Source organism: Vicia villosa, unplaced genomic scaffold (assembly GCF_029867415.1).
Source record: "Vicia villosa cultivar HV-30 ecotype Madison, WI unplaced genomic scaffold, Vvil1.0 ctg.000236F_1_1_1, whole genome shotgun sequence".
NCBI classification, from domain to species: Eukaryota; Viridiplantae; Streptophyta; class Magnoliopsida; order Fabales; family Fabaceae; genus Vicia; species Vicia villosa.
The window spans coordinates 112,990-136,371 of NW_026705089.1; the positions used below are offsets into that span (position 1 = coordinate 112,990).

At 35.2% G+C, this 23,382-nt stretch overlaps 3 protein-coding genes across 5 annotated transcripts; 1 reads left to right on the plus strand and 2 right to left on the minus strand.

Annotated features, from left to right (window-relative positions):
- Positions 1 to 59: 59 nt before the first annotated feature.
- Positions 60 to 3,766, minus strand: LOC131625732 (probable GTP-binding protein OBGM, mitochondrial). 3 transcript variants are annotated; one of them, XM_058896569.1, is made up of 6 exons: positions 3,556 to 3,766; positions 3,125 to 3,261; positions 2,894 to 3,002; positions 1,702 to 1,784; positions 1,561 to 1,623; positions 60 to 1,442 (listed from the first exon to the last, which is right to left on the minus strand). In XM_058896569.1, the coding sequence occupies exons 2-6, from the start codon at positions 3,257 to 3,259 to the stop codon at positions 303 to 305; spliced, it is 1,530 nt and encodes a 509-aa protein (XP_058752552.1). In that variant the 5' UTR covers positions 3,260 to 3,261; positions 3,556 to 3,766; the 3' UTR covers positions 60 to 302. The 3 variants fall into 3 exon arrangements, with proteins under 3 accessions (XP_058752552.1, XP_058752554.1, XP_058752551.1); XM_058896571.1 differs by having other exon boundaries at positions 3,125 to 3,283; XM_058896568.1 differs by having other exon boundaries at positions 3,125 to 3,328.
- A 944-nt stretch (positions 3,767 to 4,710) lies between these two features.
- On the minus strand, positions 4,711 to 10,542 carry LOC131625749 (carboxyl-terminal-processing peptidase 2, chloroplastic). Its single transcript, XM_058896588.1, has 13 exons — positions 10,399 to 10,542; positions 10,051 to 10,315; positions 8,913 to 9,062; positions 8,000 to 8,082; positions 7,683 to 7,891; positions 7,226 to 7,294; positions 6,816 to 6,934; positions 6,104 to 6,179; positions 5,991 to 6,032; positions 5,594 to 5,702; positions 5,308 to 5,405; positions 5,131 to 5,224; positions 4,711 to 5,058 (listed from the first exon to the last, which is right to left on the minus strand). The coding sequence occupies exons 1-13, from the start codon at positions 10,459 to 10,461 to the stop codon at positions 4,933 to 4,935; spliced, it is 1,503 nt and encodes a 500-aa protein (XP_058752571.1). The 5' UTR covers positions 10,462 to 10,542; the 3' UTR covers positions 4,711 to 4,932.
- Positions 10,543 to 18,167: 7,625 nt separating this feature from the next.
- LOC131625757 (uncharacterized) lies at positions 18,168 to 20,207 on the plus strand. The gene is made up of 2 exons (XM_058896594.1): positions 18,168 to 18,696; positions 20,149 to 20,207. Exons 1-2 carry the CDS (start codon positions 18,168 to 18,170, stop codon positions 20,205 to 20,207), a joined length of 588 nt encoding a protein of 195 aa, XP_058752577.1.
- Positions 20,208 to 23,382: the final 3,175 nt, after the last annotated feature.

Consider the following 23,382-nt stretch of genomic DNA (forward strand, 5'->3'; position numbering starts at 1 on the left):
ATATTTAAAAAAAGTACTTTAGAATCCTGAATATAAAGTAAAATAAACATATTGTGAGGGAATAACAATCATATTTTAATTATGCTTTCAAGAGTTTCGTACATACCAAATGGTTTGATTAAGTTATGACCATTATTTTTAGGGAGTTCATTTTGGTTTTCAGAACAAGTAAAACACCCAGCTCCAAATACAGGGGAAGTAAACAAAATAGAAAGAATTAAAACTCCTTCAGGTTATCATGCAAAGAAGATTTACATTCTATTTTGGCTCATACTTACAAATAGGGTTAATGATAATCTAATCTAATCAAGCAAAATTTGATCTAGGCAAAGTGTGCATGAAGTTTCACCATTGACAAGCATTCTAAGGCCAGCTTTAAGCTCTGGTATCCCTTCCTCCAAAACAGCACTAACAGGAAAGATAGGAACACCCTGGATCCTTCTCTTTAACTCTTCATACACTTCCTCTGCACCTTCCTCATCAATCTTATTTGCGACTATCAACGATGGCCGATTGGATAAACCATCCAGATGGTACTCAAGCTCTAGAATCAAGTCTTTCAGTTGTTCCCACGGTGAAACTCCCTTTCTTCCCGGTAAAGCAGCAGCCACGTCTACCACATAAGCCAAAACCTTTGTGCGTTCTATATGGCGCAAAAATGCATGGCCAAGTCCACGATTTTGGTGTGCACCTTTTATGAGTCCAGGAATATCAGCCACGGTTATTGACATATCATCATAGTTCATATTCCCTAAATTTGGCCTTAGAGTAGTGAAAGCATAGTGCCCAACAGCCGGCTTAGCTCTTGATATAGCTCCAAGTAAAGTGCTTTTTCCAGCATTAGGCATTCCCACAAAGCTCACATCAGCAATGCACTTGAGTTCTAATATAAGAACTGTCTCAGAACCAGGCAAACCTGAACTTAGGTTAACATTGTCAGCGTCCTGAAGATTGGTTATGGGTTGAGATGCCTCTGCCTTTGTAGTCAAAGGCTTCCTTGAATCTCTGTAAATAGATATGTTACCGAGACCACCTTCTCCTCCACGGGCAATAATAAGCCGTTGACCTTCTTCTGTTAATTCAGCAACATTGTTAAGTATCTCTTGTTTCTCTCCTATATCCTCGGTATCAAGTTCGGGAGTTCCATTAGAAGAGGAAAGTTGAGAAAATGCATCTGTTGACGAAATATGTGTAGATTTTACAGATTTCTCAGCATTTGCTTTAGAAGTTTGGGATGACGAGCAGCCATTAGGATGTATTGCATTGACATTTTCCTGTGTTGCCACATTTGAGATAGAACCGTCGTGAGGGTCTGAATGATCATCAACAAGTGCACCAGGAACCTCCCAAGGGTCTAAATCCGCCGAGGATTGAGTTTTGACTACAGAAGGAATATCACCACTAACAAGATGAAGTACAGTGCCAATTGGTACACGAACAACCTATTAAAGCATGTTAGTTTGGACAAAGACAATTTCGTTTATAAAATACAACAAAATAGAAGAAAATAAAAATATGAAACATTTTTTAAAGGTGAAAGAACAAGTAAAGATCAATAACCTTATCAGCACCCCTGGTTCCTATCTTATTTTTTGATGATCCATGTCCTCCTCTCTCTGCTATCTACCAGGAACCATTAGTGTCACTGACGTGAAAAATCTCATCACATAAATAAATTTGGTAAAATATATAAGTGCATACTAGATGACGCTTCAGACCACTGAAGTCCCAAACTCTACGAGAGCATTCCAAAATTACATCACCACCTATCCCACCGCCGCCACCTACATTAAGCAAACGCATTGCTGTCAGCTCTACAGCGCACCATCATAATTACTTAACATCAACTGCATGATGGTATTCACAAATCCTTAGCACGTTTCTGATAGCTGAATAATTAGTTCTCTGAAAATATAGGTTGATATCAACTTAGTCCATGCGTAAAAAAAAAAAACAACTCAGTCCTCCACATTATTAATAAATGTTAATCAAGTTTTTTCATGTGTATGGATTTGTTATCAAAGATTTAATATGCACTCAGTGATAGAACACCATGGCCACAACTTCTAGAAGGTGGTGGAAGCTGTGGGAATAATAGTTAGTTGGGATATTCCCTGAATTTTAGGGAGTTTTCTGTTATAAAAGAAAAGGGGGAGGGAAATGAGTAGACACTCAAAAAGTTTGTTAGAAAATAGTTAGGAGAGAATGCTCTCTGGTTTAGGATCTTAGTGCTGGTTTATGAGTTTCAAGAACTCTGGTTTACTCTTCTTTTTCAGTATTTTCCACCATTGTAGAGCTTCCATTCAATAATCGCACACTTTGTTCCAAAAATTCTGGGTTCTATGACTTAGTTTAAAGATATTTTACACTTCTAGTTAATCATAATCATTAGATCTTTAGAAATTATTGACTTTTGTTTTAATCACCTCTAAACCCTAAACCCTAAATTTAAAGATACTTACTTTGTCAGTTAAATCATAGCCGTTAGTTCTTTAGAAATGATTGACTTCAGTTATAATCACCTCTAAAGTAGCAATTATGAATGATTGTGATGGGCAGACAGTATAAAACTTTTTATACTCACAATGCATAAAAATTAAACTCCACCTCTCTTAATATTATCCACTTAGTTTCTAATTCATCCCTGACAATACCGACTTAATTTCACTATAGTCATTATTAATATTAATAAGGAGATGAACCCGATTAAGACAATGTAATTTCAGCAATTATTTTGAAATTTTTTATAATGTGAGACTAAGTTGATATTGTCTTATAATTTCAACGACCTAAATGGTTATTTAGCTCAATTAATTATATGCAAAAACCAGTAGATTGCTAAATTTTGAAGAAATGATAATAACAATAATAGGAAAAAAAGAAGAAAATCCACCATCAGGTACGCCCTTGCTTTCCTGTCGACTGCGGCGAAAGCTGGTGCAACCATTACCACCATCTCCTGCTTTTGCAAATATCTTAACTTTGTCTATCATTCTTCTCTCCTACAAATAAAAACCCCAACGCAATAAATGCTTAGAAACAGAAAATAAAGGACAAAATGCCAAAAAATATTCATTGCATTATTCAGCATGTAGATAAAAATTGAGTTGGATTAGAGATGAACCTGTAAAGGAGCAAGCTTGGACTTGTTGTGAGTAGAATCTGAGTAACATGAATGAAATATACTAGACCATCTAGATACACAAGTTCGAGTAAAAGCTTCTACTTGCCTAATGGATCTTGCTTCAAAGGCCAACATTTCTGTTTGTGTTGTTCTGCAATCCTTCAATAAATTTTGCAACTTTTTACTTCACAACTTCAAAACAAACTGAACAAAGAAGACAGAATTATATTAAACCAAAACCAAGTTAAAAAATGAAAAACAGAAATTTTTTGTATAGGATTTTTCATTGAGGAATTTTGTCAAGCAGGTGGCATGCATAGACAATTTTGAAACATTTTTTCATGAAGAGAAAAACTGGATTAAAAGTGAATGAATCAGTGTTATATACGAGTATCAGAAGGAACCGCGGGGAGAAGAAAAGAGGAAATTACGTGTGTGTTGGATTGGATTCGTATTGGTTAGTTAGTGCCGCCGAAATCAATTCTACACTTCTAACTTCCAAAGCTTCTTTTTGTCTATTTCAAAATGCATACTAAACTTACACCAGTACTCTATTTGATTATGCAGTGATAAAATTAATTTTGAGTACATTATTTAGGTAAAATTGATTATGATCGAAAATAAATTGAAGATAAATTGATTTGTTTTTTAATATATTCACACAAAAATGAATTGGTAAAATTTAATCTAAGATCATATTTAAACTCAAATGATGTGAGAAAGAGAAATTATTAAAGAATTTACAAGACTATATTTTATTAATGATATTGAAAATAAAATTTTAAATAATTGAAAAAAGAGATAGTAATAAATAGTAAAAGGTAAAATAAACATTAAAGTTTTATTAAACTTGTAAAGCAACTTTAACTTTGAACATTTCTTGTACAAAATTACTTATAATTTGAGACAGAAATAGTAGCACAACCATTCATGTAGAAGCCGGAAATTCATTTAATGTTTCACATCATAACTTTTAGTTGGTTGTTAATTTAAGTATAATGTTGATAGTGATTGTTTTGTTGTTAAAGTTAGTTAATGTGTAACTAACCAGTAACTTGCTGTTTTGTAACCAATTAATAAGATCAATCACATTTTCCACATTCCCATTCCTCTTAATTGAATCTTGTTTGCATTTGTGTTGTGCAAGCAACAAGGAAATAGTGCCCACAAATTGGTATGAGTATATCATTTGGCTTTGTTTTTGAGAGAGTGAAAATCAAGAGTGATTCTAGTGAGCATGGACTTTGATGGTAATTTTTCCACTCAATTACCAAAGTTCGATGACAAAAACTCGGACAGATAGAGTATGCAGATACGAGCATTGTGAATGATGGTAATACATATTTGTTGTTGAATTGTCTATATGTTGATGATCATCTCACTGCAGTAAATGAGAAAGAAATTGAAGATGTACAAATTTGCATTCAAGTTCTTATTTTAGCCTACTTGTATAATATTGTACACCCTCATTCTTCAATGGATGCAGCACGCTTGTTTCCATTTTTAATTTATGGCGATTTTTGGAGGGAATAAAATGGATTGAGCTGTAGCAAGCAACAACAATCTCATACACATCTCCGACGCTGTGAACAATCCAAATTCTGGCAGGTTTATTTGTCTTTAGTTTTCCTTGTCCTTATTTGTTCAATTTTCAGGAACACAGGTCTTCTGAGTTCTGAAGTCTCTAATTTTTACATGTATACAGATGTTTGTTGCAACACCGTTGCTTTGCTAGATCAATGAGGCCAGAATTATTTTGATTTGTCAAAGAATCGTAATCTTAATCAATAAACAGGAACCCGTAAAAATCATTTTGAAAATAGCTGGACTTTGTTATCATTACAAGAAGAAGCAGGATCCTGGAGACAATTGCAAAATGCATCTTCATCCTTAGGAAATGATGTGGGTAGAGGATGATCAGGAATGACACCAACCTACATGCAAAAGCAAAGTGTTAAAAAAAGGGGAAGCCAGTTTTTTTAAAGATTGAAAATATTATAGCAGACCTTGTCGATATCGGTATGTGCAGGTGTCTCATAGCGAGCAACTGTAACAACTAGTCCTGAGCCATCTGAGAGCTCAAAAACTGATTGGATCTTCCTGCAACATGTATAGCTCATATTAGGAAAACTGTATAAATTTTAGTAGTTTGTTAGAATTGAGTCAAACCTAAAGTAGTCTACCCTTTTCCATATGTCGGCTCCCCGTATAATATGGCCCGCTTGTTATCTTTCAATGCGCCAGCTAATATCTCGCTTGCACTTGCAGTTCCCTTGTTTACCTGATTAGGCTCAAGATATTTAATTACTCGTTATATAGTAGAGAATCATTATGTTATGCATTTGAAACCAACTCACGCATGAAGAAAACAATGATTTATAGTAGAGAATCATTGTGTTATGCATTTGAACCCAACTTATTATATGACACCATTGCAATGCGAGCATAAAGCAAAAGAAGAAAAATTACCAGCACAGCCAGGGGTTCAGAAGTTGCTAAGGCACTACTTCCATCTGTATCGAGTATATCTCGAACACCACGACTATCACAAATATACACAATCACACCTTTGTCCAACCTGATTAATAGTATCTGTTAGAACTTGAAGCTGAATAATTTAAAAACAATAAATTATTTAAGGAATGCAGTATATTTTACAATGGTCAAATGTGGTTCTGATTATATGGTCATAGAACACTTATGACCAATAAATGGTGTGAATAATAGGTGTCCCATAGCTACGGAAATGAAATAATTATAACCTGAATGATAGAAAAAGCACTTGCTTGAATGTCACACCCCACCAGCAAAAACTTATATGCAATACAGGATGAAAAAATGTCATTAGATGATAGCCATATCTTACCAAAGTTTGGCAATCTCAATTCCTTCTGGGAAAAGACCACCGCTGCAAGAAATATAAGCTTCAGAAAGCTAGTGATTGAAAATATATGAAGGGAATGCTGATTGCTAAATCACCTATTATCTCTGAGGTCCAAAACAAATGCATTTACATTGTTACTCCTAAATGTTTTAATTGCTTCTTTGATAGCACCTGCAAGGATGGCAAATCCATCAGGAAGAAAGAAAAGAGGCAGAAACTTTTTCGCATAATCAGAGTAAAAGACAAAATAAGGTAATGACAAAAATGTATTAATAATTTCAACATAATCAACCATGCTTAATTTAAATCATCAGCATAGAGGGAACTTTTTTATTTGCCAGATTTCATGTTAAAACTCCTAATGATGAATTTAATACCATGAAGTTCGTACAAAAGTATCAAGTGTGTGACTAAAAATTGATAATTAAAAAAAAATTATAAGTCTGTTCATTTAAACAAATAAGGCAGTTGCAAAAAAATAGGAAATCATAATGGTCAATTAATTTTTACTTTAGTCTATTAAGTAAACACCATAAACAGTGTAAAAACAAACCATTTATTTTTTTTTGAAATTTTAAATTTTCAATAACCGGTCTAACTACATATCTATCCTTCAGAAGTAGAGTACCAATAGTTCTAAGAAATTTGATTCTTTTCTATACCAAAATGCCGAGTATAGCATGTAAGAACTATGGCTTGTCATATTAGGTAGAAACATGTATCACATTATTAATGCATAATGGTTACAAAATTATCCTTTTCTTAGAAGCAAGAAAAGTCATTCTTGGCCTATCAATTACTACTTACGAGATGCGTTTTGGTTGAAAGATGTTAATTTTATATAACCAACAGTTGGGGAATTATCTCCCGAAGCAGGTAACTTGCACAGTCTTGACTTCACTGGATTCACTGTAACCTTTTCTCGCCTGAAATGCATAAATTATTACTTTTAATTAGAAATTAAAAAAGTTACCTTAAAAGAAAAAGGTAATTAATTAGGCCAATCAAGTAGTAGTAGACTAGTAGTAACAACCATGACAAAATCAGCAGGATTAAATTAACAATGGTAACAATGATTAGTCATACGAGTGTAATGCAACTAAATAGAATGAAGCATTATCAAACTACAAGTTTTCTGCATGATCCTAGGTACCGAAGCATATTGTTTAAGGTCAAAGCTTCAAAATTAGTTTTGCTTTGGAAGAAAACTAACTTACGTTAGAGCTAGGTGCTTTATGTCTAAACCACTGCGAATGGTCAATGCAACAGAGCTTCCATCGGGCCCTCTGTAATTTCCTTTAAAAGGTCAGACAATCAAATAGATAAGCTCAAAGCAAATAATGAAAAGTACCAATAAATTTGGTCTTTCAAATGATTGTTTACATTAATTTAAAGTAACTAGAACCTTGTTAACGGCTCTCATACACTAGAGTATGCAACATTACAGTTCTTAAGGCACGACAAATATTAATCAATCTTCATATGAAGCTATCAACACAGTAGTGGTACTACTTTTAACTTGTTGTGAAACTATTAAGACATTAATACTATCATATATGTTGATCTTATGCACATTATTAACTATTTGTTCCTTTTATCTTTTTAATTTTCCCATTTGTCAGAAAATATTGATTTTGAAAGCACAAGTGGCATCTAGGATGAAGAAAAACCCACTGTAGGCGATCAGCTGCATCATACAGCCCCAAGCTTTCTGTGCTCATATCATCAATTGCCAGGATAACATCTCCAGATGAAACACCAGCCCTATATGCAGGTCCTCCCGGAGAAGCTGAAATGACAACAAGTCCACCAGATGGCATGTCACCTTTGGTAGGGTAGCCTATTGATATCCCCACTCCAGTTAGAGCGCCTTTAGTTCCAGACTGCCTTCAACAAAATATTAGTTTTTGGTATTATCTGATATGTATTATGCAGTAAGGATTACATGTAAAATAAGCTAAAGGAAAACTTAAAATGAGGTAGATTTGTACCCTCAAACTTCTGAACTTCTCAGGCTCAAGAAATCTAGTGAAGGGATCCTCCAATGTGGCAAGCATCTTTCTTATTGCCGTGTCTGAGAGCAAATGCAGTAACAACAATTTTAAGTAAACAGTAAACTTTTGAATACATATGATTATGAAATCCTACTATATTCCAGCTGTGCCAAAATCAAGTATGTGATATTAAGGAATGATGTATGTAGAACCCTTATTTATAATAAAAGATAGAAATCAACAATGGATGGTTAAAAAAAATCCCAATTATCAAGATCCATTTGGACAAGGTGGCCGGGTGAACAACTTAGCAATTGCATCATTTTAAACGTTTAAACTTAGTCATTATCCACTCCACTTTGATACTTCAAGTTTAAAAGTGTGAGATATAACCATACTTAAAACCATTCCATAACCTTCTCTGCCCATTCTAAAAGGAATATCAAAATAAAATATAAAATCAAATCGGGTCTACTTATTTTCACAACTTTGAATTGAGTCTAGAACTGAGATCATGATAGGCACACTTCTATTAGAACTTAACTACTATTAAAAAAAATTACTAATTCAAATCAATTTGATTGGAAGTTAAATCATCAAAAAGTACCAGCATTTGAATATATCAAAGAGTTCTGGTTCTGAATAAATATAGTTAGTTTAACATATTTTTCCATCAAATTTACATTCTCTTCACTAAAACTTTACCCAGTTTCAATTAAACCATTTTACTCATCAAACAAACATGAAACTATTTAGTAAAAAAGTGATCCGGTGATTCCACTCTTCAATCCTTAAAAGCCAGACGTAAATGATGTTCTATGACAAAAGCAGAAACAATCTACCATCTTAAAACACATATTTATGCAGCAAATTGGAAAATAAAAATAAAGGTAGAAAATGAAAGCCATACACGTCTCTTCCCGGTTGTTCATGGGTTCACTGCGCAATGCATTTTCTCTATACCTAAACCAACTCTGTCCATTAAAACTCTTGTCAATATATGCTCGGTCAATCGTTCTCCACGCCTCCAGAAACAAGAGATTCTCTTCAGTCAGGGCCCCTTGAAGGGAGAAAAAAGAATGAAGATAATATTAACACAGCAATCAAAGCCTTTTCGCTAAAGTCAGTAATCTCAACCATTAAAAAGAAAATAAAGAGTTGACATTTTATCACAGTATTATGTGTTATGCGTGTACATGTAATATCAACTATTGCTTTATTAAGCCTTTTAATCCACATGATCCATGAAAGAGAATATGGATGAAAAAGAGAGTTTGGTGGAGAGATTCCTCTTCTGTATTAAATATCCGAGAATGGATTTCCTCGGGTATGTTTTCTCATGTTGGGACAATCCACACCCTCAAAATCTTATTTTTCCTATTATTCAATACTTGAAGCCTCTCCCACCTTTTATTTTTATATGACTCATATTTCATTGGACTCCATTCACGAGAGAGGATCCACTCCCTGAATATTCAGAATGAATTACAAAGACAGGCACCGAACGTTATATACAGTGAGAGAGGCATAATTGAAGAGTAATTAACTTTATTACTTAGTGTGTATTTGGTTCTACAGTGAAATTGATTTTGTAAAATTGATTCTAGCTAAAAGTGAGTTGAAGGTAAAGTGATTTATGTTTGAATAAATTTAAGTAGAAACAAGTTGAACACTAAATTTCAATGTAAAAATCACATTTAAACTCAAAAGCTACAAATTCTAGCTTCAAGTACAATCAATTCTACTTTAGAATAAATAAACCTCTCAAAATCATTCCAAAATAATTATACACCTTTAGAATTGCTTTTGACTGTTCCAAAAGCTAAAGCAAACATACACTTAGACAACTAATTAGCAATCTATGCGCAGAAGGTATCACAAACTTCTAATTCTAACAGCTGCAATAACAAACTAAATAATTGAAATTAGATTCTCATAAATGAAACTGAATGCATCAGTAGTATATTCTTTAACAAAAAAGATAAATTAGATATAGAATTCAAAAATTCATCATGATGAATGCATTTATTATTACAGATAAAACTCACAGGAAGGGCTATTGGAAGCCAAAGAAACCGACACCGCCATCACCACACCAGCAACCAACCGCACAAACAACAGAGACGCATGCTTCACTAAGCAATCCTTGCTGCATTTCCTCCTTTTGCGAAGGAAACCCCAACTTTGAGAAAAACAAGTGTTGCTTATTTTTGGAACCGCTCCAAGTGAAAATTTATTTAGTTTCTTGCTCTTGTGTGTGAGTGAAAATGGAAACCTTGATTCTGTTAGAGGAAAACAGTTACAGTTTGAAACCTGCGAAATAGTGGTGATTAATGGATATGCATTTCTGAAATCGAAATAGTTATAATTTGAATATGGAGATGAAAGAAAGGAACCTGAAGAACGGAGATTGATGGGTGACGAAGGGGGAAAGAAGGAGAACACGCAACGACCTCCATGGAAGAGCGGAGGCAGCAGCAGCACGTTTGCTTCAAACCACTCAATGCCTTGTCTCTTTTACATTATCTTTGCGTCCACACGGTCACTCACTCACGTGTTTTAATTTTTTATTTTTATTTAATCATTTATAAAATAATTTTAAAAAATAGTAAAGAGAGATTAAAGTTTAAAAAAAAAAAAACTGAAAATGGTAAAACTGGAAAAAAAAATAGGCTACACCAAAACTATATTTTACTTTTATATATTACCATACCAGCGTTCAGACTGACACGCGTTTTCTTCGATGTACAAACGGATAAAAATATAAATAGTATTTTTTTATGTGTTGATTTTTTATTTATTTAGTTATTTCTAAAATAATAAATAAAAAATGAAAACTGCCCTATAACAGTTAGTAAAAAGAGGTTGAAGTTAAAAAAAACTAAAAGGGTGTAGTATACAATATAAGAAAATCATATGCTCTAGAAAATATCATATTGCCCTTATGTTACCGAATTCAACCACATAGACGCCTTGACAATCTTTCTTTTCTTCTGCTTCTACTACCTACCCTAACTAGCAAGAGACTCATACGTTTGCACGGGTCGCGCAAATGTAATTATAAATAATAAATAAATATAATATAATAATGGTTAATAAAAGTATATAAAAGATGTATAAATTAAATAGTCTCGTTTAGTAAAAAATAAATATTTTAGTAAAAAGAATAAATGACATAATTAATTAGTCATCTACCTGTGTACTTATATGGATCACACAATATCATTATAAATAATAAAAAAATATAATACAGTGATGGTTAAGAAAGTATATAAAAGATATATAAATTATGAAGAAATGATCTAAATTAAATATAATATTAATTTATCTTATTGCACTTCTTAACATTTAAGACCATTATAAATACAACAAATACACCATATATATATATATATATATATATATATATATATATATATATATATATATATATATATATATATATATATATATATATATATATATATATATATATATATATATATATATATATATATATATATAGGGGACGACTCAAGTGAGAACACTTGGTTATTATGAGAAATGAGAACAATGAATCACAACCATTAAATTTTGATTTTGTTGATTTTAATGGACTGGATTGGTTTCTCTTTCTATATTGATTTAAAATAAAAATCAATTAATATCAATCCAGTCCATTAAAATCAACAAAATCAAAATTTAATGGTCGTGATTCATTGTTCTCATTTCTCATAATAACCAAGTGTTCTCACTTGAGTCGTCCCCTATATATAGGGGACGACTCAAGTGAGAACACTTGGTTATTATGAGAAATGAGAACAATGAATCACAACCATTAAATTTTGATTTTGTTGATTTTAATGGACTGGATTGGTTTCTCTTTCTATATTGATTTAAAATAAAAATCAATTAATATCAATCCAGTCCATTAAAATCAACAAAATCAAAATTTAATGGTCGTGATTCATTGTTCTCATTTCTCATAATAACCAAGTGTTCTCACTTGAGTCGTCCCCTATATATAGGGGACGACTCAAGTGAGAACACTTGGTTATTATGAGAAATGAGAACAATGAATCACGACCATTAAATTTTGATTTTGTTGATTTTAATGGACTGGATTGGTTTCTCTTTCTATATTGATTTAAAATAAAAATCAATTAATATCAATCCAGTCCATTAAAATCAACAAAATCAAAATTTAATGGTTGTGATTCATTGTTCTCATTTCTCATAATAACCAAGTGTTCTCACTTGAGTCGTCCCCTATATATATATAATTCATCGTAAAAATATTCAAATATTATAGTACTGAATCAATTAATTCCTTATTTTTTTCAAATATTCCTTAATGATTTATTATTTTTGTATTTTATTTATAAGTTAGTTGTTTAAAAAATTTTGATTTTTAATTATAAACAAATTGAGATAAATGTTTGAAAAAATTCAAAAAATTTAATATCTACTTTAATATATAAAAATTAATTACTACCAAACTTCCCTAATTATCCTAATAAAAATCAATTTAAGATATTTTTACATACCCCTAAAAGTAATTACACTCCTAAACCTATTTAATTGCAGCAGCCTAATTAATTTAAATCTTTTTTATTGGAATATGAAAAAACTTGCAACACGTTTTAGTCTGCTCAATGCATTGAAACATTCATTTTTTCAAAACCCTAAACTGTTTCAATTTCCTCCTTACATCTATAAAGTCGTACTCTTCAAGAAAGATGCCATCCCTAAGTTCTTCCTCCTTCCAGTTACCGTCTTCCTCTTTTTCAATCAATACTACTGAGGTTTATTTTCTTCCTCCTTCCCCCCAGTTCCCGTCTTCCTCTCTTTCAATCAATACTACTGAGGTTTATTTTCTTCCTCCTTCCCCCTAGTTCCCGTCTTCCACTCTTTCAATCACTACTGATATTTTTTTGTCTTCTATGTTGTTACTAAACATAATATGAGCCGAAATTTTAGCTCCCTTAAGGACATTAACGATTCAAAGGAAACATGGAGATTAGCCGTTCGAGTTGTTGATTTATGGAGTGTTATCAACAGCAAGGGTAAGGAGCATCTGGAGATGGTTATAATGGACGCATCGGTAATATTTCGTATTCTTTCAAATCATTTCGTATGTGTTACCCTGAGTTTTCGACTTGCAAACGAATTGGTAATTGGTCCTTGATAGAAGCACAAGACATTTATATCTTGAGTTAAGGCAGCTCGACTGAAGAATTCTGGTCAAGTCGAAGTCGTTCGATTAAAAAAAGCCACAAATGTCATTAGCGTCCGACTAAAGTGTGCACAAAACTTAGGCGTTTCTGCCAAGTTTTAGGTTGGGGTCGGAAGACACCAGAAGTTGAGGATGACAGTTTTCAGCAGTTTTTGAGGGACGCGTGGAACTCTCATAAACAAAGATTTTGCATGTCGTGGACACGCGTTAGCTAGTGATTAGTCGACCGTTAATAGCAGTTGTCATATTTTTACTATTTAAGCAAGTTTAGGAATAGGGGAAGGGGTCCGCATTTTCTACAGAACACAAGTAAAACTCAAATCTCTGTGCAAAAATGAGTAACGAGTGCTACTTTGGAATGTATGTATGCGTATCAATTTAAGTTTATACAATCATTTGTCTTATGCATTGTTTTTAGTATACATTTACTGCATTTACTATAATTTATAGTCTTGATTTTCAGTATGTTCATTTATGTTACTTTACTGCTGCACGCAATACGAGTTTAATTCATACAAACGAAACAAAAAGCAATTAGTCCTGGAATATTCTAGTTGATTCCGCAAAAGTAACCTTTAAAAAGGAAACTAGCGATTGTTTACCATATTTCTGGGCTAACCTTTGAAAGAATTAGCCGGGGTAAGGCGAAAGGGTACATAAGCGGTTGATGAGTATCTAAACCATTTTAGGTTACTGAAAGCTAGATGTTTCACACAAATCCCTGAACATGAGTTAGTCGAAATGGCTGCAGGTGGGTTAGATTATTCCATAAGGAAAAAATTAGATACCCAGCACTTAAGGGATATGGCACAACTGGCAGATAGGGTGCGTCAAGTCGAAAGGTTAAAAGCTGAAAAAGCCAGAGTTAGTAAATATCATAAGAAAGAAAAGATAGCCTATGTTACTACTAATGAGTTCGACTCTGATAGTGATAGTGAATATGAGGAAGGAGAGGTGAATGTGGCTGAATTGAAGCCAGGACCACCATATGTATGTAAATTACTTAAGCCCTCAAAAGATAAAAATCTGATCGAAAGCAAATATGAAAAGTTTGCTAATAAAACATATATGTTTGATATAACCAAATGTGATGAAATATTTGATTTGTTAGTGACTGATGGGCAAATCATAGTACCCCCAGGACTTAAAAATCCCCCTCTTGAACAAAAGAAAAAGAGAGGATTTTGTAAATTTCATAATTTCTTGGGTCATAAGACTTCTCAATGTGTCCTTTTCAGGGATTTGGTGCAAAAGGCTTTGAAAGAAGGAAGGCTACAATTTGGAGAAAAACCAAAGTCATCAATGCAAGTAGATACTAATCCCTTGCAGGTCGAGGAAGCCCATTATGCTGAGCTTGCTGATGTGATGATGGTCGATACCACTGACGGTTTCGGCGAAAGGAAAGATGTTGCTACTGATGGCAAATTCTTAAGCATGGTGTATCCTGAACCAAAAGAAAGCCTTTTGAAATTCCTTGAGAGATGTCACAATAACAATTCTCAAGTTGGTTTATGTCCAAGGTGTGATGCTGTTTTCAATGTTGACGCTGCAAACAAAGTGAGATTCGACCCTCGTCGAGGTAAAAATCATCAGTTCATGTACACAGGAGAAAGCAGTGGTCAAAAGAATGGAGACTACAGAAAGCTGTTCGAGAAGTAAAAGACTTTTCGACCTAAGACGGATGTTCCTGAAGATAAATGGGTGAAACCAGTTAACTTTCGAGGGGGCAAACGTCCAGAATGGCAGATCCAAGGTGTTGGAGCAAAAGCTGAAGGTTCTTGGACTGATAGTGGGTCTAAGAGGAAAGATTATATATCTCCAAACTACAAGGGAAAAAACCCTATGACCCGAACTTAGTGGAGGCGTTATCAAAGAAGTCATAAGAATGGGAAAGAAAATTCGAAGATGATGCAGGCAAGATTTTCTCATTATCAGCCGAAACCTTTTCATAGGAAGTTGACTGAGGAAAAGGCCAAAGTGGCAAATGAGAGACTGGCTGCAGGAATGATCCTGGGAAAGAAACTCATCAAAGAGTTAGTCGACGACGAAACTCCGAATCTCAACACAGGGAAAGAAGCTGAATATTCCCCACTGTCAGATGAAGAGGTTGATGATAACTTTGATATAGAATCAGATGAGTTATTAATTGATTGTGGAATTGTATCAGTGCTCCCAGCAGAGTTCGACAGAATATCTGAGGTGTCAGAGAATGAAGATGACTTTCTTCCAGACGAGAATGTGGAAGAAACACCTGTTTGCTATTATGTAATGGGAAAAGGAGTAGTGGAAGATCAACAGGTTGTGTTTGAAAAACCAGGTCGAGGAATGATGTATCATTTGAAACCCTTATTCATAAGGGCAAAAGTAGATGGTGTTCCAATAAATAAAGTGTTTGTTGATGGTGGGGCTGATGTGAATCTAATGCCCTATTCCTCACTTCAGAAAGTGGGGAAATCTGACAAAGACTTGAGGCCTCATAATATGGTGTTGTCTAATTATGAAGGAAAGACCAGTGGAATACTTGGAGTAATTCAGGTGAAGTTGGCTGTAGGTTCGACTACCAGGCCAACCATTTTTATGGTGATTGCATCCCAAGCCAATTTTAAATTACTACTGGGTCGAGAATGGATACATGGCGTAGGGGCAGTCCCTTCTACTCTGCATCAGCGTGTGGCTATTTGGAGGCCAGATGGTATAGTTGAAAATGTTGAGGCTAATCAAAGTTACTACAAAACTGATACTGGTCGAAAGCATTTCGACCAGCATCTAGCAAATGTAGCCCCATGCTACAAAGCAGAAGAGGTGTATTCTTCAGACGAAAGTGTGTCTAAGTATTTGAACTTAGACCCAAATTATGGTTTCATTTGGAATAAAGAAGATCCCAATGAACCATTGAATCATGAAAGTCCTCTAGAGCAGGGGACAACAGTCAAAGATGATGACCACTGAGTCAGAATACCTGGCTCGAATAACGGCTTATTTAGCCGAAAATAAGATAAAGACGGCTTTGGAAGCCGAATTGGAAGAAAATATGGCTATTGAGGCCATGATTGTAAAGAGTGAAAACAATCAGGAAGTCGATCTCCAAGTCGAGAGACTTGATGGGATATACGATGACGAACCCTTGGGCTTTGAGATGGATCCTTCAGGATCAGTAAAAAGAATGCAAGCTCAAGATCCTCTTGAAGAAATTGACTTGGGCGATGGAATCACTAAGAGACCTACGTATGTGAGTACGAAGCTTGCAAGTGATTTAAAAATCAAGTTGGTTCGACTTTTGAAAGAATATAAAGATTGTTTTGCTTGGGCTGGTTTAAATCGAAGTGTGGTAGAACATCAATTACCTTTGAACCCAAGAAAGAAACCCATCAAGCAGCTTCCCAGAAGATTTGCACCATAGGTTATGGAAAAAATCAAGGTGGAAATTGAAAGGTTGCTGAAAAGCAAGTTCATTCGAACTGCAAGGTATGTCGAATGGTTAGCTAATATAGTGCCCGTAATAAAGAAAAATGGTACCCTTCGTATATGCATAGATTTCAGAGATTTAAATAGTGCTACCCCTAAGGACGAATATCCCATGCCTGTAGCTGAGATGCTGGTCGATTCCGCAGCGGGATTTGAATACCTTAGTTTATTATATGGTTATTCAGGCTATAACCAAATTTTTATAGCTGAAGAAGATGTGCCTAAGACGGTGTTTCGATGCCCGGGTGCTTTAGGTACTTATGAATGGGTCGTAATGCCTTTTGGTTTAAAAAATGTTGGGGCAACATACCAAAGAGCTATGAATTCTATGTTTCATGATTTTATTGATAAATTTATGCAGGTTTATATTGATGATATTGTGATAAAATCTAATTCTGAGAATGGTCATTTAGACCATCTTCGACTGTCCTTTGAAAGAATGAGGAAATACGGTTTAAAATGAATCCTTTAAAATGTGCTTTTGGTGTATATGCAGGGGATTTCCTAGGTTTCGTAGTCCACAAGAAAGGTATTGAGATAAACCAAAATAAGACGAAAGCAATCTTGGAGCTGAAAGCGCCAGAGACAAAGAAACAACTCCAGTCATTGTTGGGAAAAATTAATTTCTTGAGAAGATTTATTTCAAATCTAAGTGGTAAAACGAAGATATTTTCACCACTAGTGAAGCTCAAGAATCAAGATCAATTCAAATGGGAGCAAGAACATCAACAGGCATTCGACCAAATAAAGGCATATTTAACCAAGCCTCCTATTTTGTTACCCCCAAATAGGACAAAGAGTATGAAGTTGTATATAGCTGCATTTGGTTCGACAATTGGGAGTATGTTAGCCCAAGAGGATGATAATGGCATTGAAAGAGCTATATATTATCTAAGTCGAACCTTAGTAGATGCTGAGACTAGGTATAATGATATTGAAAAATTATGTCTATGTTTGTACTTCTCATGTAATAAACTTAAGCAATATATAAAGCCTGTTGATGTGTATGTGTCGTCTCATTATGATGTTATCAAGCATATGTTGTCTAAACCAATTTTACATAGTCGAATTGGTAAATGGGCCTTGGCGTTAACTGAATTTTCCTTAACATATGTGCCTTTAAAAGCTATGAGAGGTCAAATCGTGGCTGATTTTATAGTCGAACATGGGCTGGTTAATTTATCAGAAAACCTAGTCGACCAAATGAATTGGAAGTTGTTTTTTGATGGTTCCAGTCATAAAAATGGATCAGGCATAGGAGTTTTAATTATTTCTCCTCAAGGAATTCCAACCAAATTCCACTATAGAATGCAGGGCGCGTGTTCTAATAACGAAGTCAAATACGAAGCCTTGATAACTGGTTTAAAAGCTCTAGTAAACTTGGGGGCAATGCGAGTCGAAATCCGAGGCGATTCTGAGCTTGTTATTCGACAAATTAAAAAAGAGTATAAGTGCATCAAAGAAAATTTAATAGTTTATTACGCTATGGTGGTACACTTGTTGGAAAAATTTGATTATGTCGAGATCATGCATGTGCCAAGGTCTGATAACTATGTTGCCAATAAATTGGCACAAATTGCTTCAGGATATAAAGTTCCCAAAGATAAATTAGAAAAGATGATCGAAGTCAAAGAGAAAGAAACTCATGATGCGTTGGATAAGATAGGAAAATTTTCGATACCAAAACTGGGGGGTGTAGAAGACAAAATTAATGAAAATGGGAATTTGAATATTGTGGAAATTTTTGCCATCGACAACATGGCAGATTCTGATTGGAGAAACTCATTAGTCCAATACTTAAATAATCCAGTCAGAGGAACTGATCGAAAAATTAAATACAGAGCTTTAAATTATGTGATATTGGGAAACGAGTTATACAAGAAAACGACTGAAGGTGTATTGTTAAAATGCTTAAGTGAAGCCGAAGCATATCTGGCTGTGTCAGAGGTCCATAGTGGTGCTTGTGGAGCCCATCAGTCAGGCTATAAAATGAAGTGGTTATTGTTTAGACAAGGTTTATATTGGCCAACAATGTTGAAAGATTGCATTGAGTACGCAAAAGGGTGTCAAGAGTGCCAGAAATTTTCAGGTATTCAACATGTTCCGGCTAGTGAGTTACATACTATTGTTAAGCCTTGGCCTTTTAGAGGATGGGCTTTGGATTTAATAGGAGAAATTAAACCTGCATCGTCTAAACAACAAAAGTTTATTTTAGTAGGAATAGATTATTTTACTAAATGGATAGAGGCAATTCCGTTAGTTAATGCTGATCAAGAAGCGGTGATTAGTTTCATACAGAAACATATTATTTACAGATATGGGATTCCAGAAACTATTACCACTGATCAAGGATCAGTGTTTATTGGTCGAAAGATGCAGGCTTTTGCAGCAGAGACAGGATTTAAGCTGTTAACATCAACCCCTTATTATGCTCAAGCTAATGGTCAAGTTGAAGCAGCTAATAAAGTTATTATAAACTTGATAAAAAAGCATGTAGGGAAGAAGCAAAGAAACTGGCATCAAACACTCTACCAAATCCTTTGGGCTTGTCGAACTTCGCCAAAAGAAGCAATAAATACTACCCCATTTCGTTTAACTTTTGGGCATGATGTTGTCTTGCCTGCAGAAATTCATCTACAGTCGGCTAGAATTCAACGACAAAACGACCTTTCGACAAGTGAGTATTGGAGTATGAAGTTAGATGAATTAGTGGAGTTAGACGAAGAACGATTGATAGCGTTAGATAGATTGATTAAACAAAAGCAAAAGGTGGCGAAGGCTTATAACAAAAAAGTAAAAGGAAAAACGTTCATGGTAAATGACTATGTGTGGAAGGTTATTCTACCCATGGATCAAAGAAATAAAGTATTGGGAAAATGGTCCCCAAGTTGGGAAGGACCGTTTAAAATTCTGCAAGTATTTTCAAACAACGAATACGAGATCGAAGAGTTAAATTCAGATGGTCGAATCTTGAAGATAAATGGTAAATATTTGAAAAAATATAAACCTATACTTCAAGAAATTCGCATAATAGAATAGAACCAAAATATTAGATTAAAAATGGCCACAAACGTGGCCAGTCATTACAAAAATATTCATTACAAGGCTGATGAATACAAAATTACAAGGAAGGAAAGTTATTTCTGAAATAAGCTAGCTTGGCAGACTCAAAGTCAATCTTAGAGTCAATTCGAGACAATCCTTGTCTGAGTTGTCGAATGTTGCCTTTCAATTTGAGAGCCCATTCGCCATGACCAAGACCTTTCAAAATTTCTTGATTAATAGTTTCAGGTGAAGGAATTTTCTCAGTCTGAGCCAAAGTAACTTTTTCCTGTTCAAGATCTTGAATTTTCTGGTTGAGAGCATCGATCTGGCCGGGCCTTATAATCAGCAATTTTGCTGTTGATTTTCCCCTCCTTGTCAGAAAATTTTAAAGTTTTTTCTTGAAACTCTTCGACCTTTTTAGTTGAAGCTGCACTGGCATCCCACTCCCTGTTCATTTCAAGTTCTTTGTTCTTTGCTTGATGATTCACGTTTTTCTTAGTGATAAGATCCCTCCAGAGTTGGTCGAAATATGCTTCAAAATTGAAGAAGAATTGAGCAACAACAGCTGGGAGAGGAGCCTTAACAAGCAAATCCAGCAACTTTCAAATCTCTCCACCAAGATGATTAGAGCTTTCAAGAACAATAAGAAATTCAGGTTCATTCAAATGAGCTCGAAGCTGGCAGATAGCGTTTACAAGGGAAGCATCGATCTCATTTTCAGGATCAACTGATTGAGCGGTGTTATCAGGAATATCAGGAGAATCTGCCCTAAGTTTTTGAAGTCGAATAAGAGCTTCTAGAGGGTTTGTTTTCTTCAAGTTCAAGATTTCTTCTTGACTGAGAGAACTGTTAGAGTTATTGTCATCAACAGCAATTTGTTGTTTTGATTGAGAAATAGCATTAGGCTCTTGTTGAGAAATGGAGTTAATAGTTTCAACATTTTCAGCCACAGGTTGACTTTGGCTGATGATAGGATTGTCTTGTGGGCCAGTTCGACTGGAAGTATTAGTCGAATCAGTAGCACTTCCAAAAGCGCCAGTCCTTTGAGGGCTAAAAAGGCTAGAACCAGGAGAAGCCTCGACAATCTTTTCAGCAACCTCAACAGTCTGTTCAGCAGCTTCAACAATCTTTTCAGTAGTCTCGACAATCTTTTCCTGGGTAGGGTCAACAGTTGGTGCACTCTGTTTAGAAGAAACATATTAGAATATAGCCTTTGGAAGAAGTGCACTAGAAAATAATACTAAGTTCTACCTCAGAAGGAATTTGAGATGAAGAAGGGATTGCTGTTGGGGTTGCTTGTGTGTGAACAGCAACCTTAGGAATCTTTTTGATAATCTTTTGCTTTTTTGTTGGAGTCGGAAGAGGAGGTCGTGAGAAAATTTCGCCTTCTTGCCTCGGCGGAGAAGTAGTTTCGTCTGAATCCTCAGGAACTATTAACTAAAGGAAGAATAAACAGTTAATGGATGCTTAGATGTAATGAACACTGATAAGAAATAGAGGTCGAGTGATACCTTTCTCACAGTTTTGTTTTTTCTGGTTGTGGTGGTGTTCGACGTGCTGGGACGTTTTCGACTGGGCTTGGCAACAGGTGCTTCGACCTGATTAGCAGGACCAGGTCCTGAAAGGTCTAAAATTAAAGTTAGAACATTGCAGATTGCAATAAATAATTGAAATAATTGACATTAAATATGGAGATACTTACTTATAGTGAGTTGATCTTCCAGCGCGTCGAACGCAGTGTTCAATTTTTTGATAAAAGAATCTTCATCGTATAGTTGGTAATACTCAGACCACCACTCACTGAATTCTTTAGTGGTAAAGTAAGAGTTCTGGAAAGTAAAGGTGGGGTGTTCTAGACACTGTTTATTGTGGAATTTTAGACAGTCGAGGTGTTGACGAGAGGTGAAGGGTCGACCAGACCAACATATGTCAGTCTCATGGGTGTACAGGCTTTTGGGTAACATTTGGCTCAAGCCAAATTGTCGTGAGACCAGATTTGGTTGATAGCTCACGAACCCGTAGCACTTTCCAGTCGACTCAATGCGATGTGACAGAAGTGTTGGAGTCAAAAAGGCAGCCCAAATGACATTCAATTGAGCTCGAAGGGTTGGAGTATTCCCAGGAAAAATGGCTTTAAACCAACTTGGCCCAAAGCACCGACTAGAAAAAGGAGCCATAGAAGCTATGAATGTTTTGCATTCAGAAAATACTTTAACATATTTAAGAAGGTTAGGTCTGTTTGACTCATCTTGAGGAGTTTGTAGGGCAAGTTTGATGCCCTCAACCTGTCGATCATACATGACTTCTAGAATGGATCTAGAAACAGTAAAACCAATATGTGAATCGAAGGTGGCATTTAACCAATGTTGTAAAAGCCAGTAAGGACCTGATAGAGCTAGTTGTTTTGGAGTTTCATGAAGGCGTTTTATTCTTAGAGACGCTATACCTAAAGTATGATAAAGATAGGCAAGTAAAAGTTTACCTAAAGAAATTCTTCGACCTTCATGGATCTGAATAGCCATGGGTATGTAAGCTTTGGCTATTTGAACATACCCTGGACAAAATAAGAAGTACGAGAGCCAATAGGTGAGGAAGGCAACATGTTCTTCGTCAAAAACTTCGACTGTAGACTTGTCATGGTGATCTTGCATATATTTGGTAATAGTAGCATTGTCGAAGTTGAAAGTCATTCCTGTTGAGAGAGTTGGGTCGAAGATTTCACCCAAAGGCGAAAGCCCTATGATGGCAGCCACGTCGAAAAGAGTGGGAGTCATCATACCACAAGGGAAATGGAAGGTGTTAGTCGAACCTTCCCAGAAAAACAATGAAGCAAGCAACATAGGGGGACAAACCCTATGACCATTTCTGGATAATTGGATAGCGTCGAAAATGCCCAATTCTTCCCATCGTTGTTGTTTCTTCGCTTGAACCTTGTTAAGCCAAGCTAAATAATCTTTGTTGCCAGGTGCAGGAGTTGAACGAAACACCCTCACTGAGGGATCCATGAATTTCAGGTCGAGGGGACGTTGTTTATCAAACGATACAGGCATTGTAGTTTGAAATGCGGGAAAGAACTTGCTAACCTTTTCTGGGTGAGAAAGAGGATCTGGAAGAGGCCCTGAGAAAGCCATTAGCTTATCAGTGATTTGGAAAGGAATCAACATCTGATTCCGCTAGATAATGGCTTTAGCCTCTGTGGCTCTTGGTTGAGGAACGAAATCTAACCTTTTTTCTTCCTCTTCACGAGAAATAAAGGCTCCCAAAGGGTTAGAGCCTGTCTCATAAATAGTGGTATTTGTGGCGTTAGCAGACATTGTTAAAGTTTGGAAAGGGGAGGAATGTTAGGGTTTAAAGAAGAAGAAACGTTTGAAAATGCTTTAAAGAACAGAAAGTGTAAAAAGGAAAAGAGAAACAAGAAGCCTATATATAAGGGATATATAGTGACGTCAGCAAGAGGAAACGTGAAGAAGGAAGTTGGTGAATCAAGAGTCATGTCAAACGTCTTGAAAACTGGTACAAGAAAGTGGGGAGCAGTTAATAGCCCACTACCTAGTATTTAGGTAATAATTAGTGCCTGGGAATGCGTAATTTAATCATGGCGTTAAAGGGGCTGGGGAAGTCGAAACCTAAAAGAAAACAAAACGCCATCTTTCTC